Source organism: Medicago sativa, chromosome 7 (genome assembly GCF_051527215.1).
Source record: "Medicago sativa cultivar Bolivia chromosome 7, Bolivia_mono, whole genome shotgun sequence".
NCBI classification, from domain to species: Eukaryota; Viridiplantae; Streptophyta; class Magnoliopsida; order Fabales; family Fabaceae; genus Medicago; species Medicago sativa.
Window position 1 is genome coordinate 94,765,603 of NC_140755.1, and position 17,644 is coordinate 94,783,246.

At 33.9% G+C, this 17,644-nt stretch overlaps 3 protein-coding genes, 1 long non-coding RNA gene and 1 other non-coding gene across 5 annotated transcripts; 4 read left to right on the forward strand and 1 right to left on the reverse strand.

Annotated features, from left to right (window-relative positions):
- Positions 1-360: 360 nt before the first annotated feature.
- Positions 361-2,208, forward strand: CDC25 (Rhodanese/Cell cycle control phosphatase superfamily protein). Its single transcript, XM_085725576.1, has 2 exons — positions 361-778; positions 1,805-2,208. The coding sequence occupies exons 1-2, from the start codon at positions 503-505 to the stop codon at positions 1,976-1,978; spliced, it is 450 nt and encodes a 149-aa protein (XP_085581702.1). The 5' UTR covers positions 361-502; the 3' UTR covers positions 1,979-2,208.
- Positions 2,209-3,843: 1,635 nt separating this feature from the next.
- TRNAI-AAU (transfer RNA isoleucine (anticodon AAU)) lies at positions 3,844-3,917 on the forward strand. The gene has a single exon. It is a non-coding gene; the product is annotated as a tRNA-Ile (tRNA).
- A 753-nt stretch (positions 3,918-4,670) lies between these two features.
- Positions 4,671-7,047, forward strand: LOC146910576 (uncharacterized). The gene is made up of 4 exons (XM_085722332.1): positions 4,671-4,766; positions 4,852-4,929; positions 5,213-5,308; positions 6,777-7,047. Exons 1-4 carry the CDS (start codon positions 4,764-4,766, stop codon positions 6,846-6,848), a joined length of 249 nt encoding a protein of 82 aa, XP_085578458.1. The 5' UTR covers positions 4,671-4,763; the 3' UTR covers positions 6,849-7,047.
- Positions 7,048-8,549: 1,502 nt separating this feature from the next.
- On the forward strand, positions 8,550-11,906 carry LOC146910577 (ACT domain-containing protein ACR10-like). Its single transcript, XM_085722331.1, has 6 exons — positions 8,550-8,897; positions 9,027-9,245; positions 10,038-10,143; positions 10,395-10,710; positions 11,189-11,473; positions 11,565-11,906. The coding sequence occupies exons 1-6, from the start codon at positions 8,744-8,746 to the stop codon at positions 11,700-11,702; spliced, it is 1,218 nt and encodes a 405-aa protein (XP_085578457.1). The 5' UTR covers positions 8,550-8,743; the 3' UTR covers positions 11,703-11,906.
- Positions 11,907-13,585: 1,679 nt separating this feature from the next.
- Positions 13,586-16,516, reverse strand: LOC146910578 (uncharacterized). The gene is made up of 4 exons (XR_015017436.1): positions 16,187-16,516; positions 14,129-15,064; positions 13,920-14,001; positions 13,586-13,722 (listed from the first exon to the last, which is right to left on the reverse strand). It is a non-coding gene; the product is annotated as an uncharacterized LOC146910578 (long non-coding RNA).
- Positions 16,517-17,644: the final 1,128 nt, after the last annotated feature.

The window sequence follows — 17,644 nt, forward strand, 5'->3', positions numbered from 1 at the left end:
TATGTTATTCCGAGGAACATTTTATGATCAGGAGGAGGACGATGGACATATGCCTCTAGATGCCTTAGGTTGTTGCAACTCAGATGCATTATCATGGACGTGATTGTTAATCGATGAGAAAATATAAACATTTTTGTGTGGTTCCAAAAAGCTCACACCATACAGTAACTCCAAATATTATATTACCAATTACGAATTTCCTTACACGTTTAATTTATTTTGAACCATTTGTTTTAGCAAAAATAGTTAACACTATAAAGAAATTAAAATAAAATAATTTTAAAAGATATACATTTTTTTTTTGTTCAAGTAAAAAGATATACTACTTTAAATTTGATTGGACGGAATCAATTTTTCTTTTAAATAATATTGGATGAGATGAATTATTGTGAACAAATTAATCAAAAGTGCAATCATCCATCCGGTTGGGTTGCAAAAAGAGTTGGATTCGGACCCAGCCAGCCTCTGTTTCCCCAAATAAATAAAAGTCAATCTGAGAGGCATGGGAGTCGGAAAGAGTAGTCAGCGTAGAAGCAGTGAATTACCAGTAGAGAAGATGGCTCACAGCATCTCATATGTCACAGGCTCGGAGCTTCTCTCTCTGAAACGTCAACCAACCATCGCCATCGTTGATGTGAGAGACGATGAGAGGAGTTACGATGGTCACATATCCGGTTCTCTTCACTACGCAAACGATGGTTTCTCCCAAAACATCTCCAAGCTTCTTCAAGAAGTTAAAGGCAAAGACACCCTCGTCTTTCACTGCGCTTTAAGTCAGGTAGCTCCCCTCAGAGCCGTATGTATTGGTACACTTATTATTATTTCTATTAATTATTAAAAAGAATAAATTAAACTGTTTTCGTATATAGCTTATGGAAATAAGCTGAAAACCATTCATGTGTCTCCCTCCAATTAAGATCCAAACGTTTGAGAAAGTTGGCTGTTGACAGTTGACACAATTAAGTATGTGTATCACTGTCATAGTGTATAAATAAACTCTCCTTTGACGTCGATTAGCGAGAAACCTACAAGTTTTTAGCAAAACCAGGATAATTGGACTGTCCTGATGATGTGTGGAAAACTGTTTGTCATTGGCGAGTGGAATATAGCTCTATGACATTGTTTTACCCACACCTCTAGACTAGACACAAATCACATCTATACATATTTCTGTTATGAGCAACTCCTTTTGCTAAAGATGCTGCTGCTTAATTTGGAGTTTTCATTGGCAGCTCTGTACCTGACTAACAGTAGTTTAGAAAGAAAAAGAGAGTATATTTGATTCAAAGGTAGACTTTAAAATAGGAGAGGTAGTAGTTGGCCAAAATAAAATCGAGGAAGGAGGAAGTAAAGTGTAGATTCACCATTTTGGGTGGAATAGACTGCAGTGGTTTTAGAGGATGAAAACTCCTTAAGAAAAAGATTAAAAAAATTAATAAAATTTGTTTATATTGTTTACATTGGCTCAGGCAAAGTGCTACTTTAAATGTTCTCGTACCGAATCTGATTCCTGTTCTTAGGATGATACTCTAGTTATAAAATTCCAACGTTTACATGATTGATTGATCAGCTTCTTGTATGCAAGCAATTTTCTAGGATGTGCATAGTTATTTTAATGTTTTACAGTTGTTACGATGAAAAAATCAACTTGACATGCCTTGTCAGAAACATGTTTTTACTGATTACGAGTCATGACATTTGAGAATCTTTTTTCGTCCTGGGAACATGGATGTCTTCCCATACCTTTTTTGTATGATGCCAGAATGTTTCTCTCTAAACTGAAAGTGGTATGAACTATTTATAGGTTCGAGGCCCAAGCTGTGCTAGGAAGCTTGCCAATTATCTTGAAGAGAGCAAGGAAGATGTTGGGATAAAGAACATCATGGTCTTAGAACGTGGCTTCAATGGGTGGGAAGCTTCTGGGAGACCTGTTTGCCGCTGCAATAATGTTCCTTGCAAGGGGAGTGAGTGTGCTTAATCGAAGACATCTTTGTGGCTGGGAATTGGGATGGAATCATGGAAGTCTATTGTTATGTATCTGCAAACATTTGTATACTAAAGAAAATGTATGACTACTATAATTACATTACCATATAAATCATAGGTAAGCTGAATATCTAATTTCTGTTTTGTCCATCACATTATGGTTTAAGAAATCCTTGATTGGAGATTGGCAAAAATAACAAAGTTACTCATTTTCTTTATGAACTTCTCTGCGGTATTGCATATCATAACTTAATGAATATGATTGAGAAGTTCTGCTTTGGCTAGTTTCAAGAGTTGGTGTTGCGCTCAACGAGCATTTTGGGGATTTGGAGACTGGAGTCAAAATTATAACGAGCTTTGTTAAATTTAAATAATATGGTCTGCAGCTGTATGCGAGTGTGAAGGTTGCTCTGTCTTACTCATGGCGCATATTTTGTAATGTTTGATGATGTACATGTAGCTTGTCTGCTTTAGATTTCCATGAAAGTAAACTAAAAAAACACTTCTCAAAGCACTTTTTATCAAAGCTACACGTAAATCTCATTTGTCTGCTATTTTGGATGTGCTTCTGGAATGCTAGCTGTGTCGGATCCCTGTAGTTCATTCGTAAGCTATGGTCAAAATCTTATCTGACCATCCGCAGTAGCTAAACTAAACATTCTAAACTTGATATACATAGTCCATATTGTCTACTACTTGGGAGTAGGGGGTGACAAGGTACATCAAGTTGGTTTGTTTAGCCATGTTTTTTGGCATGACTGGGACTTTCAATCCTTAAACCGGCCTTGATCTGTTAGCATAACCCATAAAAAAGATCGCGAGGGAGGCGGGGCATGTTGTTCTGCTGGGTTCAAATTTGGCTTTTACTTATTTATGAGGTTTTATGTGTTTTAAGGAATGTCTCACCTAATTTTTGTGCTAACCCGTCGGTTCTTCAAACAATTAGCACCCTTCATGCATTTTCTTTTTGCGATTGGAGGGTCGACACCCCAATCCCATGGTTCTGTGTGATTTTCAACCAAGATTCTAAATTCAACCTGCATTGCCATATTTCAGATAAGTTAATCACAGCCAGGATCAAATGTGACGGGTTGATTCATTTTGTCATCTTTGCTTTAGAGGCGCTTCAACAAAACTATTTGCACGCCATTCTCATTGTGCATATATAATCTTTGACATATCATTTGTCACTCTCTAAAGTTAAACCAAACATTAATCTCCTCCGTAGTTATACTGTTTGCTATTTTTTTAGGTGTTTCCGAAATCTCATTTACATTTTTTCTTCTACGTTTCTATTACTAACTACACAATGAAAACCCAAGCAACCTAAATTAGCTGTTAGTAAGAATTTGAAGAGTCATTACTATCACATCTTTATAGTTTGTACCTCGTTAGGGGTTTGAACGTAGTGATATAGGAATCAAAGTTATATAAGAAGATCACCAAATTTAAATCCTTCCACTTACACAATAGCAACTAACATTTCTTCTAATAAGATAAAATTAGCTCATGGCCATTTACATATCAATTTTTTTAGAAGCTTTTCTCATTAAACTTCTCTTTAAATATCTATAAGCTTATAGAGACTTTTTTTAATTGTAAATAAAGAATAATCAACCCTACTTATGGTGAGTGAAAATATATTAATAGATGTTGAACCAATAAATAGTTTTACTATGAAGTATTCTAGTTTTAATAGTACTACCCAAAACCCATGTCACTTGGTTTCGCTATCAAGTTTCTATGCTTCCATCAAAATTTACTGGCTACTACGATTAAGTACTGAAAGCAATGTTTAAACAGCGTTATATTGTTGTGTATAAATAAATAGCAGTAAAAAGAAGCAGGAGACATGAAGGCCCATTAGCTCAGTTGGTTAGAGCGTCGTGCTAATAACGCGAAGGTCGCAGGTTCGAAACCTGCATGGGCCACTTTTTTTATTTAATTTAATTAAGGGTACGAATGCATGGGCCACTTTTTTTATTTAATTTAATTAAGGGTACGAACGATGCGAAAATCACGAAATTCGGCGCAACGTATGCAATACACTGCATGCAGAGACATTTGGTGAAATATCCAACGGTTTTTGAATAGTTCGTCGTTTTTCGTCGGCTTGTTTGTCGTAACAAACAGTAAAGCCAGTAGGGGTGGGCAAAAAGAACCATGAACCGAACCGAACCGCGCGAATCGAACCGAACCGAACCAAAAATAACCGACTGGTTAGCACCCATTTCTTAACCTGTTTTTTTAAAATAAGGTATTTTCATAAAATAAGCTGTTTTGAATAAGCTATTTTTTCAAAATAAGGTGTTTTGCATAAAATAAGCGGTTTTGAATAAGCTTTTTAAAAAGAGATCATAATAAATTGTTTTTCATAAAATAAGTTTTTTTGAATAAGTTGTTTTTTAAAATAAACTGTTTTGCATAAGATAAGTTGTTTTTGAAGAAATAAACTATTCTAACTTTTAATTTCGGTTCGGTATGGTTAATAGGTAAGCAAATGGTTAACCAAACCATAACTATGGTTCAGTTCGGTTAACTCCAAACCTAAAACGGTTCGGTTCGGTTTTCCCGAACCATTTCAAAATTTCGGTTCGGTTCGGTTCGGTTTTTTGGGTTAACCGAACCATGCCCACCCCTAAAAGCCAGCATTTATTTACATATTGCCTTCGAAATCGAAAACCGTTTGTTACTCATCATCATTTCTACATCTCGCTCGTGACTCTTGCATCGACTCCAATTCTGCAATCACAAATCGATAGTTAATTCATTCCAACATGGTAATTCCTTTCCTATTTTTTCTTCCGATTTTCAATTCATCGATGCAATTTGTATTCTAAATTCATTTCTATTTTTGTGATTTAGGTTTGCTTGTTTTGCTTATTGCCCCTTTTCCTCGTTCCAATCGTCAACGTATTGCCTGTTCTCTTCTATTATCTTATGGTAAGTGCTTCTTTTATTCCATTCCTTCGCATCATAATAATCTTGTTCTTTCACAACATTTTTTAATATAAATAATAGATTCTCAATTCTATAATAATTTTAATTAACCCTAACTAAGTAGGAGAGAAGTTTGTATTTTAATTGAAAGCGTCTTATAATCAAAATCTTATTTAGGGAGATTTGGGGAAAACAACTAAAACTAGTTTTTTTTTTTTCTTCCAAAATTTGGATCAACTTCTGTTATCATACTTTTTATGAATTTTGAACTTCATGAAATTTCCAGGGAAAAATATATCGGCTTTTCGGCTGGGAGTTTAGGAAACCAGAGATTGCCCCTCCAGCATGTCCTTACAAGCCTGCAGCCCAAAAGGACAGTAAAGTAAGTCAATGTCTAAAGTATAGTGATTAATGTATTATTTGGATATGAAATGAATGATTATGAAACATAGTCTGTTTATCTGTTAAGTTGTCCAAGTACGTGAGAGGCCGGTTTTAAAACATGGTGACAATCTGTATCCATGTTCAAACCAGCCTAGCCACCCTTAGCCCAAGTTAATCTGCATATCATTTAATCAACGAGGACGGTTGAGCAAGACTAGAATATAATGGTTGTTTTTCCCTGAATGACAGTGTTTTGGTCATATTTGGGAAACCCGAAGTTTAACAGTATTAACCGTTGTAGCACTTGACTCCACCAATGCATCTAATCTAACATACATCCCAACAACCCATTGCCAGAATAGGTAAATAATACTGTATTGAATCTTAACCCCTATAGCTTCCAAGCATAATGGAAACTACGAATTAGAGAACATAAACAAGCTCATCATTGCAAGGTTGCAATGATCCAAGCAAGCCAACAGAGTGAATGAACCCAACTCCAATGAGCTGAAACATAGCTCTGTCAAGCTGAATCCAACTCCAGTAAAGAGAACCAAGTCTCATCATCCTTCACTCTTAAGTAATTGAGTTTTGTGATTTGTCAATTTGTCCATTGCTTTTAAACTTGCTATGCTCGTTCTGTATGTTGACTTGCGAACCTCTCTTGTGATCTGTGAATATGTCTATTGGTTTTGAAATGTTATGGCGTGTTTGTACATTTTGCTCCAATCTGATCCAGAGACTATGTTTGAATATTGATTGTTGACTTTCTTATCCATGGTTGCCTATTGTTTTTCCTCTGAAGTGGATTACTTGTTTATCGATGGTTGAGGGGCTCCCTTACGTTATTTGGACTTTTCTGCTTAACTGTAATTTTAAGATTTCTTTTCTGCTCAGATAGTTTCTGAAACCCAGCAAGAACAGTATTACAGGTCAACTGTTCTAATTAAAGGAGCACTTTTTCTTCAAAAAAATAAAATAAAGGAGCACTTTGTCCTGGAAGTGTATCCTAGACTTTATTATAAACGAACTCTATGTTATGAAATACTCTAGGTTTACTGTTCTATGTAACCCAGATTCATTCAATCACAAGTTTTCTCAAGGTATTGTTCTATGTTACATGATAGGATGAATGATATACCATTCATGGAGGGTGGCTGTATATAAATAACTATCAGAGGTGGGGAAATATGAATATATGATCCATGCCATAATTGTTAGTAAAACATAGTCATAAATATTTTGGTTTAACTGACAAGCTCATATCACTTATATCATCGGTACATATCCCTCCTTGTATTTGCGATTTGTTGGAGTTTGAGTGATCCTCAATGGTAGGTTCTGTTTTGGGTTTTCTGCATCGTGAATGTTATGTACAGTAGACATGTGCATCATTACATTCCTAGAAACACATGTTGGTTTAATGTTATTGCCATGAAATTGAATAAATCCAAATGATTTTTCAGGTAGAAGCTGAAGCTGCGCCGGCTCCAGTAGAAGCTGTTAAGGCTGGAGGAGTAGATATCAAGCAGGACTAACATCACATCTCAAGATCATTCAAAATATAAATTATAAATTGGAAATGATCTTAAGATCTATCAGAAAACAAAGACATAACATATTATATGTGATATGTATATAAGAGTATGGTCAGTTCTGTTTGGATTGCATTGTTTTTTGATATCTGAGTTGAAAATGAATCCAATTCAATAAAAGAAACTTGATTTTTTGTTATCAGTATTTGGCTGAGTTATTTAGATTTGCACTAGTTGAAAATGCTTTGTATGCTTCAACATCATCAGCACGTCTCTGTTTGTGCCACCGCCTCTGTGGTCACAGGACTGAGGACGAACTTGTGCAATCCGACAAATCAACTGCCCTCAGATTCTACCCTTTTCTTTACCTCTATGTAAAGATTCTATAATCTAGCTTTACCAATATTATAACAATCCTTTGGGATTCAAATTTGAATATTTATCCTTAAAATCTTTTGCCTCTTTCTGTCTTTCATTTTCACTCTATGAACAAAAAAAAAAAAAAATCCTTGAGATCTAATTAGTGGATGTGGGGACCTTGGAACAAAGCACACGGTGTTTCTTATAATTTCCCTTCCAAGTGGGAAGTAGATGCATGCTAATGTTTGTTTACCTATAATATCTTTCACGTATTATTATTAGATATGTCACTGATTACTTTCATTTTTTTCTACTCTAACTGCCGACTTTTTTGCTTCTATATGAGATCACATTTCTTTGTTCCCGTTAAAACATTGTCTGCTTCTATATAAATGCATATTGGAAATTAGGGGGGTCCAAATTCCAAATGTTAGATGATATATGCATGTTAAATTGATTATTTAAAGTGGACTTCGATTGAGTGGTCCTAGAATAAGAACAATACATATCGATAACATAATTTAAATTCCCTAGACTAGATAAAAGGTTACTTTCAAGATTTTTTGTTAGCAAATATCTGGTTGTATGTATTTTTCCTCTCAAGTCTACAAGAGTCTGTGGAAGTGAAACAATGAAACTTCCAGGAAGCAATACGGAAGCTGTATTTTTTCGTTACTCAGATATATATATTTTTGATTATATGTTCTCAAACAGGAAAGAAAGACAATCAATTGAAATATTTTTTTTCTTTCTAAAATATCAGTAATAAAAAAGTAGATAGAGATCTCTGAAAAAAAAAAGTAGATAGAGTTTTGTCAAAAAAAAAAAAGTAGATAGAGTATAAGTCACTAATAATATTTGATCTAAAAAATTTACTAATAGTAAATTAATTTGCACAACAAAAAATAAAAAATAAATAAAAAGTAGAGGTAAAATCTCAGAGGGAGTTGGACCATGCCATACCAGCGTAGTGGAGTTGGAATTTTGGCATATTTTTTCCTAAAGTGCTCCCCATTTTCCAAGTTTCCCACCAAGTATACAATTTGACAACTTATTTAAGCATGGCAATTTTGAATAATTTTGATTTGAAAATGTAATTTACCCTAGCCAATAACATGGTTGGATAATGACATGTAATTGTCTCCTCTAGTGCGGGAAAAAGGTAAACGACCAGTAACATTAGTTCCTTTATTCTTGGTTCTTTCTTTGGTTAAGGTAAGTTTAGTGGATTATCATGTCATTTTAACGCACTTACTCACACTCACAAGGCTACTACTGTAATTTCCTTTATAATTTTCAACCATGTCAACAATATTTATAAACTCATCATCATATTCATAACCCAAATACACAATTAATACACACTTATTTTCTCTCATTTTCTCCGTTTTTTTTGTCTGTTTCGTAACGGAAGTTTCTTCTATCTTTCTTTCTCCTATGTCAAACAAATCTCACACTATACTACTATAGTAGCACACAGTAAAAACCGTTTTTAAACGATAACAGTAACAACAACAACAATAGTATTGTCTGTTATTATGGGTATGCTACATGATGATGTTGTGATTATGAGAGAACCAGAGAAAGAAGGTGAAACTACCATCATAACCGTTAACTGCCCCGACAAAACTGGTCTTGGTTCTGATTTATGTCGTATCATTCTCTTCTTTCATCTCACCATTCTCCGAGCAGGTAAAATATATTCAAAATTCGTTCTTTCTCTTTTGTTTTTGTTGTTTCTGTGCTTTTGGAATCTGGGTCTGTGTTTTTTGAGATTCTTCTGAGAATGTTTTTATTTTGTTTTGTTTTGGTGGAATGAAGATGTTTCAACTGATGGAAAATGGTGCTATATAGTATTTTGGGTGGTGGGAAAAGAAAAAACAAGGTGGAGTTTGTTGAAGAAGAGATTAATTGCTGCTTGTCCTACTTGTTCTTCTGCTTCTGGATTTTCCTATTACTGCTCTGATTTGCAGACTCAAAAGCCTCCTGATGTTTTTCTTTTGAAGTTTTGTTGCAATGATCGTAAAGGTCTTTTACATGGTAATATTCTGAAACTCACCTTTTGAATTTCATGTCTTATATCATATCTGTGTTTGTTTTCAGATTGAATTGAATTGTATTTGAATTGATATAGGTGTTGAGTTGTATTAGAATTGATTATACATGTAAAATTGATTATGTCTCCAAAATTCAATTTAACTTGGGTCTTGTTGAGATAAAAACCTTAATTAAGTGCTTATGTATAAGTTATTTTTATGAAAACAGATAAAATAAGTCAAACTGTTTTCATGTAAGGTATAGCAGTAGACAGGCTCAAATTTAAGTTTAGTTCGTTTCCATAAGCTTTCCCAAACAGCTTCACAAGTGTTTATGGCAGCAGATAGGCTCAAAGTAACAAATCCAAACAAGATGGAGAATGACAAAAAGTAGTTTTTGCGTTGTTTTGAACAATTTACACACTTTGAAAGTAAAAACATTCCTATATAAATCATAACCAAATTAATTTTAAAATAAGTAAAAAGTTAAATTTGATTCATAATCAGATTTGTCAAACATTGTTATTGTTTCTATTTCTACTCTTGCAGTGTTGCAGATAGAGATTAGATTTGGGATTTCATGATGATATGCTATACTTTTTGTTATTCACTCTTTCCAATTCCAAAGCTAAAAGTTACACAGAGCATTATTTTTTGTGGATTCTCTGCTTTCAGCCTGCCTTAAATTTTGCCATCCTTTATGGAATGAATATTTAATTGTCTTGACTCTTGCTTAAGCTTGTTGTGTGTTATTGATGGGTTGAAAAACTAAGTGAATATCCTTATATTGAGACAGATGTCACAGAGGTTCTTTGCGAGCTAGAGCTCACCATAAAGAAAGTGAAGGTTTCTACTACACCTGATGGCAAAGTGTTGGATCTATTTTTCATCACAGATACAAGGTTGTTGATTTCTATAGGCTTTTGTTGTAATTTTGTCTTCTCTAATAGCTAGTTCTTGCTTTATCTCTTTAATTAATGATTAAAATATTGAACTTGGAAGAGGCTAACAAGGTACCTAAGTTGAAACATTTGATATAATCACTCGTGTGAAGTTTTCCCATATATCTTGTTCTCTAAAAACAATTTTTCTTAGCTCAAGAAATGTTCTTTTAAACTAATAACTAACCTACTGCATAATCTTATATAATTAGGGATCTTCTTCACACAAAGAAGAGAAAGGATGACACAATTGACAAGTTAACAACTGTTTTGGAGGATTTCTTCACTACAATTGACATTGAGTTAGTCGGCTCAGAAACTACAGCTTTTTCTCAAGCACCTTCATCCCTTCCAAATGCAATAACAGATGTGTTTGTTTTGCAAAGTGGGACTTCCACTTCAGATTCTGTTTCTATTGTGATGGACAATACATTGAGTCCTGCTCACACCCTTGTGCAAGTTATGTGCCAAGATCACAAAGGTCTTCTTTATGACATCATGAGAACTCTTAAGGACTTCAACATTCAGGTATAGTAATTTGAAATTCAAATGATCAAACATTTTTTAATGATGCTTTCCGGCTTGTCAGCTTTATATGTAGCACTGACACTTCAAATCGAATGTGTGTCAGGTGTCCGACACATGTTAGTGTTCGACGCCAACTCAACACCAATACATTTGGTTGCATTCAAATGTTCCACTTTCTCAAATTATTAACAGCGTGACGTGTCAATGACAGTGTCATTGCATCATACTTGGTAGTGTTGTCATTAGAAAGAATTGATCACCTTTAAAGTTCACATAATATCAAATTTGAAGTTTGCTTTAGATATTTTTTATTTGATACAAATACCGCGTCATGAAATTTCACCTTCATTTCCGCAAGGGCATATTCTCTTTCATATTCTAACTCCTAAGTAACATGTAACAATGGCGTGCCTGTACTTTCTTTCTTAGTCATCTTATCTTGTATGCTAAAAGTAAACCAAATTTGTCATGTAAACAGATATCTTATGGGAGATTCTCAAAGAAATCTAGAGGTAAATGTGAGATTGACTTGTTCATCATGCAAGTTGATGGGAAAAAGATAGTTGATCCGAGCAAGCAGGAGTCTCTGTCATCACGTCTTAAGATGGAACTACTCCGTCCACTCAGAGTAGCTGTTGTGAGCAGGGGACCTGATACAGAGTTGCTGGTTGCAAACCCCGTGGAATTGTCAGGCAAAGGAAGGCCCCTAGTATTTTATGATATCACTCTTGCTCTCAAAATGCTTGGACTTTGCATCTTTTCGGTATTTACTCATTTAATATGCTCTATGTTACTTCATACGGTTTAGTAGATTGAGTGTGATCATTTACTACATGTTAACATTGTTTCAACAGGCTGAAGTTGGAAGACATGTGATTGGAGACCGCGAGTGTGAAGTGTATAGAGTCTTGCTTGATGAAGGGGAGGGCTTATCTTTTCCAAGGAACAAGATTGAGAAAGGAGTTTGGAAAATGTTGATGGGTTGGGAGTGATTCATATATGGTTGATGGCACTGTTCCTTTTGTATGTACACGTGTCCTTGTATAGATAACACAGTTACTATATAGTTCCTAGATTTAACTAGATGAATGTATATATTGTGTAAATAGTAATCTTTGCCACTTACATAATTTTTAGAGCTTTTGTAATTACAACTAGCAAGTTAATGAAACATATTAAGTTTGTTTTTGAACAAATATATTTAATTGTAGCTTTGTAGCTTCACAAATCTAAGGTGAAAATGCTTTGTGGCAAACCAAACACATACTCAATAGTACTTATTTGTTTGGCAAAGGTGACAACGACTTATTTATGTATGGGATGAAAGTGTTAGTCGTGAAGTCACTTTGCTGCAATCTTTAACGTACAAATCTCATCAACCTGGTTAGTTGGTTCCAAAGGTTATTTTGTGCTAATCTTGTTCAACTACTCGTTGCTTCTTATGTATGCTGCTTCATTTTTTATTGTGTCGGTTTCCTAGGACAGGACCAAGTTGCTTCATTGTAATATTATCTTATAATCTAATCAATAGATTTGTTTAACGTAGACTTACCTGTTGTCCCCCACATGAATATCAACATCCATAGACATCAATTTTAATTAGGTTCACAATTTGTAGGCACGTGTTCAACGATGTTTGGTGATTGTGAAGTCAGGGATGGTAATCAGGTGAAATTATATAGGACTAATAGGCTTAAATCTTTTTCTCAAGGTCCAAGTTACTAATTTATACATACTCCTGTAGATTATTATTGTCAAATATCTAGATAGTATTATTATAATAGGCATAAATTTTGTGAATTATTATTGTTGCGTGTGATAAAAGAAAGCATATGAGTGAGCCTAAAGAAAGCCAGATATTTTGGCTAAAAAATGTGCAATTACTTAAAAAAAATAAACAATTTTTAAATAAACAAAATAGAGGAAGGGAGAAATTTTATTAATTAAAGTGACACTAATTATTTTATAAAAAAAGTGAAACTAATGATCATTTTAAAACTGTTTTTGAAAGGATTCAAAATCAGCACTTTAAAATTACAAAGTTAAACTTTTATCACTCAGCTATTACTTCACGTGTAAACATATAAACTTTAAAGGGAAATGCTAACCGGTGCCCTCGCACTGGTTAAGGATATTAAAAAGGGAAATTATATAGTAATTATTGCATTGAAAATTGTGTAATGAATCCATAAATAAGTCAACAAAGTTTCCTTTTATGGTAAGAATTTCCTTTTTTTGTATGCTTAACCAGTGTCCCGGAGGCATCGGTTAGCATGACCCAACTTTAAATTATGAAAAATGTTATACGTGTCATTAGGAATTATGTTAAGAAACTACATATAGTAATTCTATTTCAAAAGTCGTGTATCACAAATTCTTAAAAATACAAAAAATACATTTTCAATGCATAATTTTTACTCTTAATATGTGTCCTTAGAACACAAATTAACAAAACCCTTTACTTCAGAGGTATGTTTGAATGGAGGGTTTAAAAGAGAAACATAGGGAGAGTTTACTTTTCTTTTTTAAATAATAGACACTATAAAATGTTTTTTAAAACGAATCATGTATTCATGTGTGATTGAAGTATTTTATATGTTGATTTACCATGTTGTAATTTCAATTTTTTTGAAAATAACAATTATATTTTAAAATATAGACTTAACTTCCAAATTAGGAGCCCTCTCAAAACCTCCTCCCAAACAAACCTTATTCAAGCATTATTTTCCACCGCAAATTTCTTAGGACACGTACCATTTATTGACATAGTGTGATTGGTTATTAGTATAATCAGATTATCTAGATATAGTTTTAACATATAAAAAATGTTTTAAAATAAAATATTGTTTTGACATTTTTATGCAACAATAACTTATTATTATTATTTTGTCAAACCTATACCACAATGGACTTGCTTCTCATTGGTTTTCAAACCATCATTTTACAGACATAGGAAGCATTTGATTTTTTGTGTGCTTTCCCATTACCATATGTTCTTCCATCTGCTAGCCCCTGAAGAATCATTATTATGGATAAAAAAGTCATAAGCGGATTTCATTATGAATAAGCCATTCGGAAAAAATGGCCAATAGGGGCAGTCTGCCGAGGCATCCGGAACTGCAGCTTGACAACCTGCAATCTGCCCTCCGATGCTGTCAGGAATGAAATTCTGCACTAGGGAAAGAGAACTACTTGTCACACTAACCCACCATTAGTAAAGTGAAGGGTAATAGCTATTATGAGTAACACAAACCCCATTGAGACCCATTGTTTGAGCCTCTTTGAATGACCCTGTCAAATTAAGATATATTTTATTTTTAGTGTGAATGTAATGTTTAAAAGACACAGAATTGAATATGCTATAACTTATTTACTCCTTTCAAAGAATAAAAGTCATTCTCTAACAAATTAGTTCAACCTTCTTTTTAGGCATCCATCACACTACTGATGTTTATATCAAATCTGTCCACATCCACTCGGTTTCACCACACCAGTGTTCATCAGAAACTTCTATGCACTGTCTGTTCCCCTAGCATCGCAATGCACACAGGTAAAAATGCATATGCTACTCTTTGAGTCATGATGGCAGATTATTAATGTTGAAGTTATGAGTTATGATATGGCATTCTTGTACAAAAAGGAGCTATGAGTCCTTTAGTTATACATCTCTGGCTAAGCTCGGCTAACTATTATAATAATTTGGAGTTCATATTTGAGTCATTTAAGTATATGATGATCAAGAGCATGTACATACTATACCAGAAAACAATATACATGAACATCGTATTTAATCCTCAAGAGCATGTACATCCAATTACAAGCAAATTCAACCAGGTTGTGTACATCACATTTAATCCTCAAATGTGTTTTACGTTAAAATAAGCTCTCCAAAATAGGCTAAGAATGACAAATTAATTAAACTCACAGAATACCTTATTAAATAAGCGTTTAATTTAATTGTTTACCCAAACACACCTTTATTTTAGAAGGACTAAGTTCATATCCATAACTACTCTCGAAAGAAATAATGCAAGACATGAGAACCGAAGGTATGCCTCATGCAAGACTCAAAGGTAAAACACACATTAGTGATCTTTACCAACAATCAATCAGAAGATTTGCAATTTTGCACAAAGTCAGATCCTTAAGTTGGTTAGTTGAATGTTGGTCTTGCAGGGGCTAGTGAGAAAAGGTGCAATAGTCATGGTGGTTGCTCTGACATAATACAAGTAAGTTCTTTCAAAATGTGATGAAGATAAGTTAAGCATGCTTGAATGTCTTCATGCTAAGCCAATGGAAGTACACAGCAACTACAATTATAGGGAGAGTCAATGGCACTAAGAAGCAGTAGTACCTATGAAATAAATAAATGTTAGGAAGATAAGGATGGTTCCCTCCTTTTATGGGAGAAGTAAGAGTAATAGCAATGTTAATGATGATACCACTGACAAAAGAAATAACAAAAACAAAGTATAGTTCCTGAAAAGGTTTTCATTGCCATATCATTCATCACTTGCATAAAGTTTAATCTTCACTTCCCCAGAGTCCAAAATCTAAAAGGAGGAGAGCGGTGGTGGCAGGCAATGCGAAAAAGTGGTTAACTAAGACCAGCATGCATAAAATAGCGGCATGTTCAAATTCTACAACGCCACAGATGTTATTTGAAAACACTTTGTACTAAAGTATCGTAGGACAATAGCGATTAATTCAAATTCTGCTATGCCTCTAACACTGATATAGTTGCTATCTGACAACATTGCACCAGCGCACGGCAAATTGCACCCCCAACACTGAAATAGTGACAGGTGGACATGTTGATGACTAAATAAGAATCCCTCTGTAATCGCATATATGGGCCTCTTCTTCAAGACATCAAAATCCTTTGATGGTTGCTTTTTGACCCCCTATTTGCTCTTTATCCTGAAAAACAACTTTCGGGAGTTATCTCCCTAAGCCTTTAAAAACACGAAAAATGCAGTTCAGGAGTAATCTGCCGCCAAACGGTATGTGCATTTTTTGGGGGCCAAAAAAGCAACTCTCAAATCCTTTTGGAGCAGTGATTGGATACGAAAGAAGTTAACTGACTTAGGTAGCTGTGGTTCTAAGTACATTGACAAATGAGACAATTTGACTCATTCACTTCCTTGAATGGAAAGTCTCATAGCCGTTGATAAGCCTAGTTTAACAATCTACTGGACTGGACCATTAACAAAGTACAACGACAAGAAAGTATTTTCACCGCCCATTGTAGAAAATAGCGATTTGTTCAAATAAAATAACGCTACACTACAACGCCATTATAACCGCTATTTGACAACATCGTGTACTAAATAACGATTTGTTCAAATTCCAATATGCTATAACTTAGGCGCCATTAAGATAACAATCAATGTATATACTCAATAGTTTAAACAAATAAATCATAATGAAATAGAATGAAGGGAAGAAGGAAATAATAATAGAAAAGATTACCGACCAGTCATTGAGCAGTGGAATTTGGGAAGGAAGAAGAAAGAAGCTTGGAAAAAAGTGAAAGAAAGAAGTAACCAGCAAAGAAAAGAGATCCAATTGATACCAGAAAACATCCCCATAGAGATCAGTTTCCATGCATTCATCCGTGCTAAAAATTAGGGTTCTTCAGAGTCAATTTCCCCCTCTCTATTTTACCATCTTTTTTGTTTTTTTAATTTTAATTTTTTTGAAAGATTTTTTTAATTTCGTTTATTATGTTTTTACTTATTTCAGAATTAAAAATGATTTTGATATAATTTGTTTTGTTTTAACTAAAACAGACAAATAAATTATGAAATGACATTCATGTTATGCTAATATCACCACCTCACTCAATTAATTGTCACACCATTGAAATTGAGTCATATTGACCAAATGTCTAAATTTTTAAAAATCGAAGGGTCAAAATTGAGGATTAGTTAAAACAGAGGGACTAATTGCATTTTAGGTAAAATTTTATCTCGTCTTATCCTCCAAAAACAATATTAAATATTCTTTTATCTATTGTTTCCTTCACAAACTTTGATAAGCTGCTTTGTATGTGAAAGATTTATTTAATTTTTTGTTTTAAAAAGTCAAATGTCAAAACTAACACATATTAAGTTCATACTAACGTTCAACAATTCTAATTGCGAGTTCAATCTAAATAAATGGTGAGAAGTGTGAAATTGCGAGTTGAAACCTTTTGATATCCGCGAAACTAACTGAATATCTTTATATTGAGGTTCTTTGTGGGTTAGAGCTCACCATTAAGAAAGTGAAGGTCTCTACTACACCTGATGGCAAAGTGCTGGATCTGTTTTTCATCACAGATACAATACAAGGTTTTTTTTTATTTCTATAGGCTTATGTTGTGATTTTATCCCCTATAATTGCTAGTTCTTACTTTATCTATTTTCTAAAACTGTGCATTTGATCGGCAGGCTTGCGAAATATCCTTTTACTGGGTATGTGGTTGGTTACATTCAAATGTTCCACTTTCTCAAATTATTATCACTATCAACGTGTCAATGCCTATGTTTGTCTCAATGCTTCATATTTGATGTGTTGTCTATAAAAGGAATTGAAAAGCCTTTAAAGTTCACTTAATATCAAATTTGAGGTTTTTTAAGATATTGTTATTTGATATTATGAAATTTCATCTTCATTTTCTCAACGGTACATTGTCTTTCACGTTCTAAGTAACTTTTGCAGCAATGGCATGCCTATACTTTGTTAGTCATCTTATCTAGTATGCCAAGAGTAAACCAAATGTGTAATGTAAACATATATCTTATGGGAGATTCTCAAGGAAAAATAGAGGAAATTGTGAGCTTGACCCGATACCAAGTAACATTTGGGATGAACGAACAGTCAATGAATGAATCTCTGGTAGTGAGTGACCAATATAGTTTGTAAAAAAAGATGATAGGTCTTGAATTAT

Coding starts and splice junctions, on each gene's coding strand:
- CDC25 (XM_085725576.1), top strand. CDS start 503: ATGGGAGTCGGAAAGAGTAGTCAGCGTAGAAGCAGTGAATTACCAGTA. Junction 779..1,804: donor TTCACTGCGCTTTAAGTCAG/GTAGCTCCCCTC, acceptor AACTATTTATAG/GTTCGAGGCCCAAGCTGTGC.
- LOC146910576 (XM_085722332.1), top strand. Junction 4,930..5,212: donor TTCTCTTCTATTATCTTATG/GTAAGTGCTTCT, acceptor TGAAATTTCCAG/GGAAAAATATATCGGCTTTT. Junction 5,309..6,776: donor CAGCCCAAAAGGACAGTAAA/GTAAGTCAATGT, acceptor ATGATTTTTCAG/GTAGAAGCTGAAGCTGCGCC.
- LOC146910577 (XM_085722331.1), top strand. CDS start 8,744: ATGGGTATGCTACATGATGATGTTGTGATTATGAGAGAACCAGAGAAA. Junction 8,898..9,026: donor TCTCACCATTCTCCGAGCAG/GTAAAATATATT, acceptor GGTGGAATGAAG/ATGTTTCAACTGATGGAAAA. Junction 11,474..11,564: donor TTGGACTTTGCATCTTTTCG/GTATTTACTCAT, acceptor TTGTTTCAACAG/GCTGAAGTTGGAAGACATGT.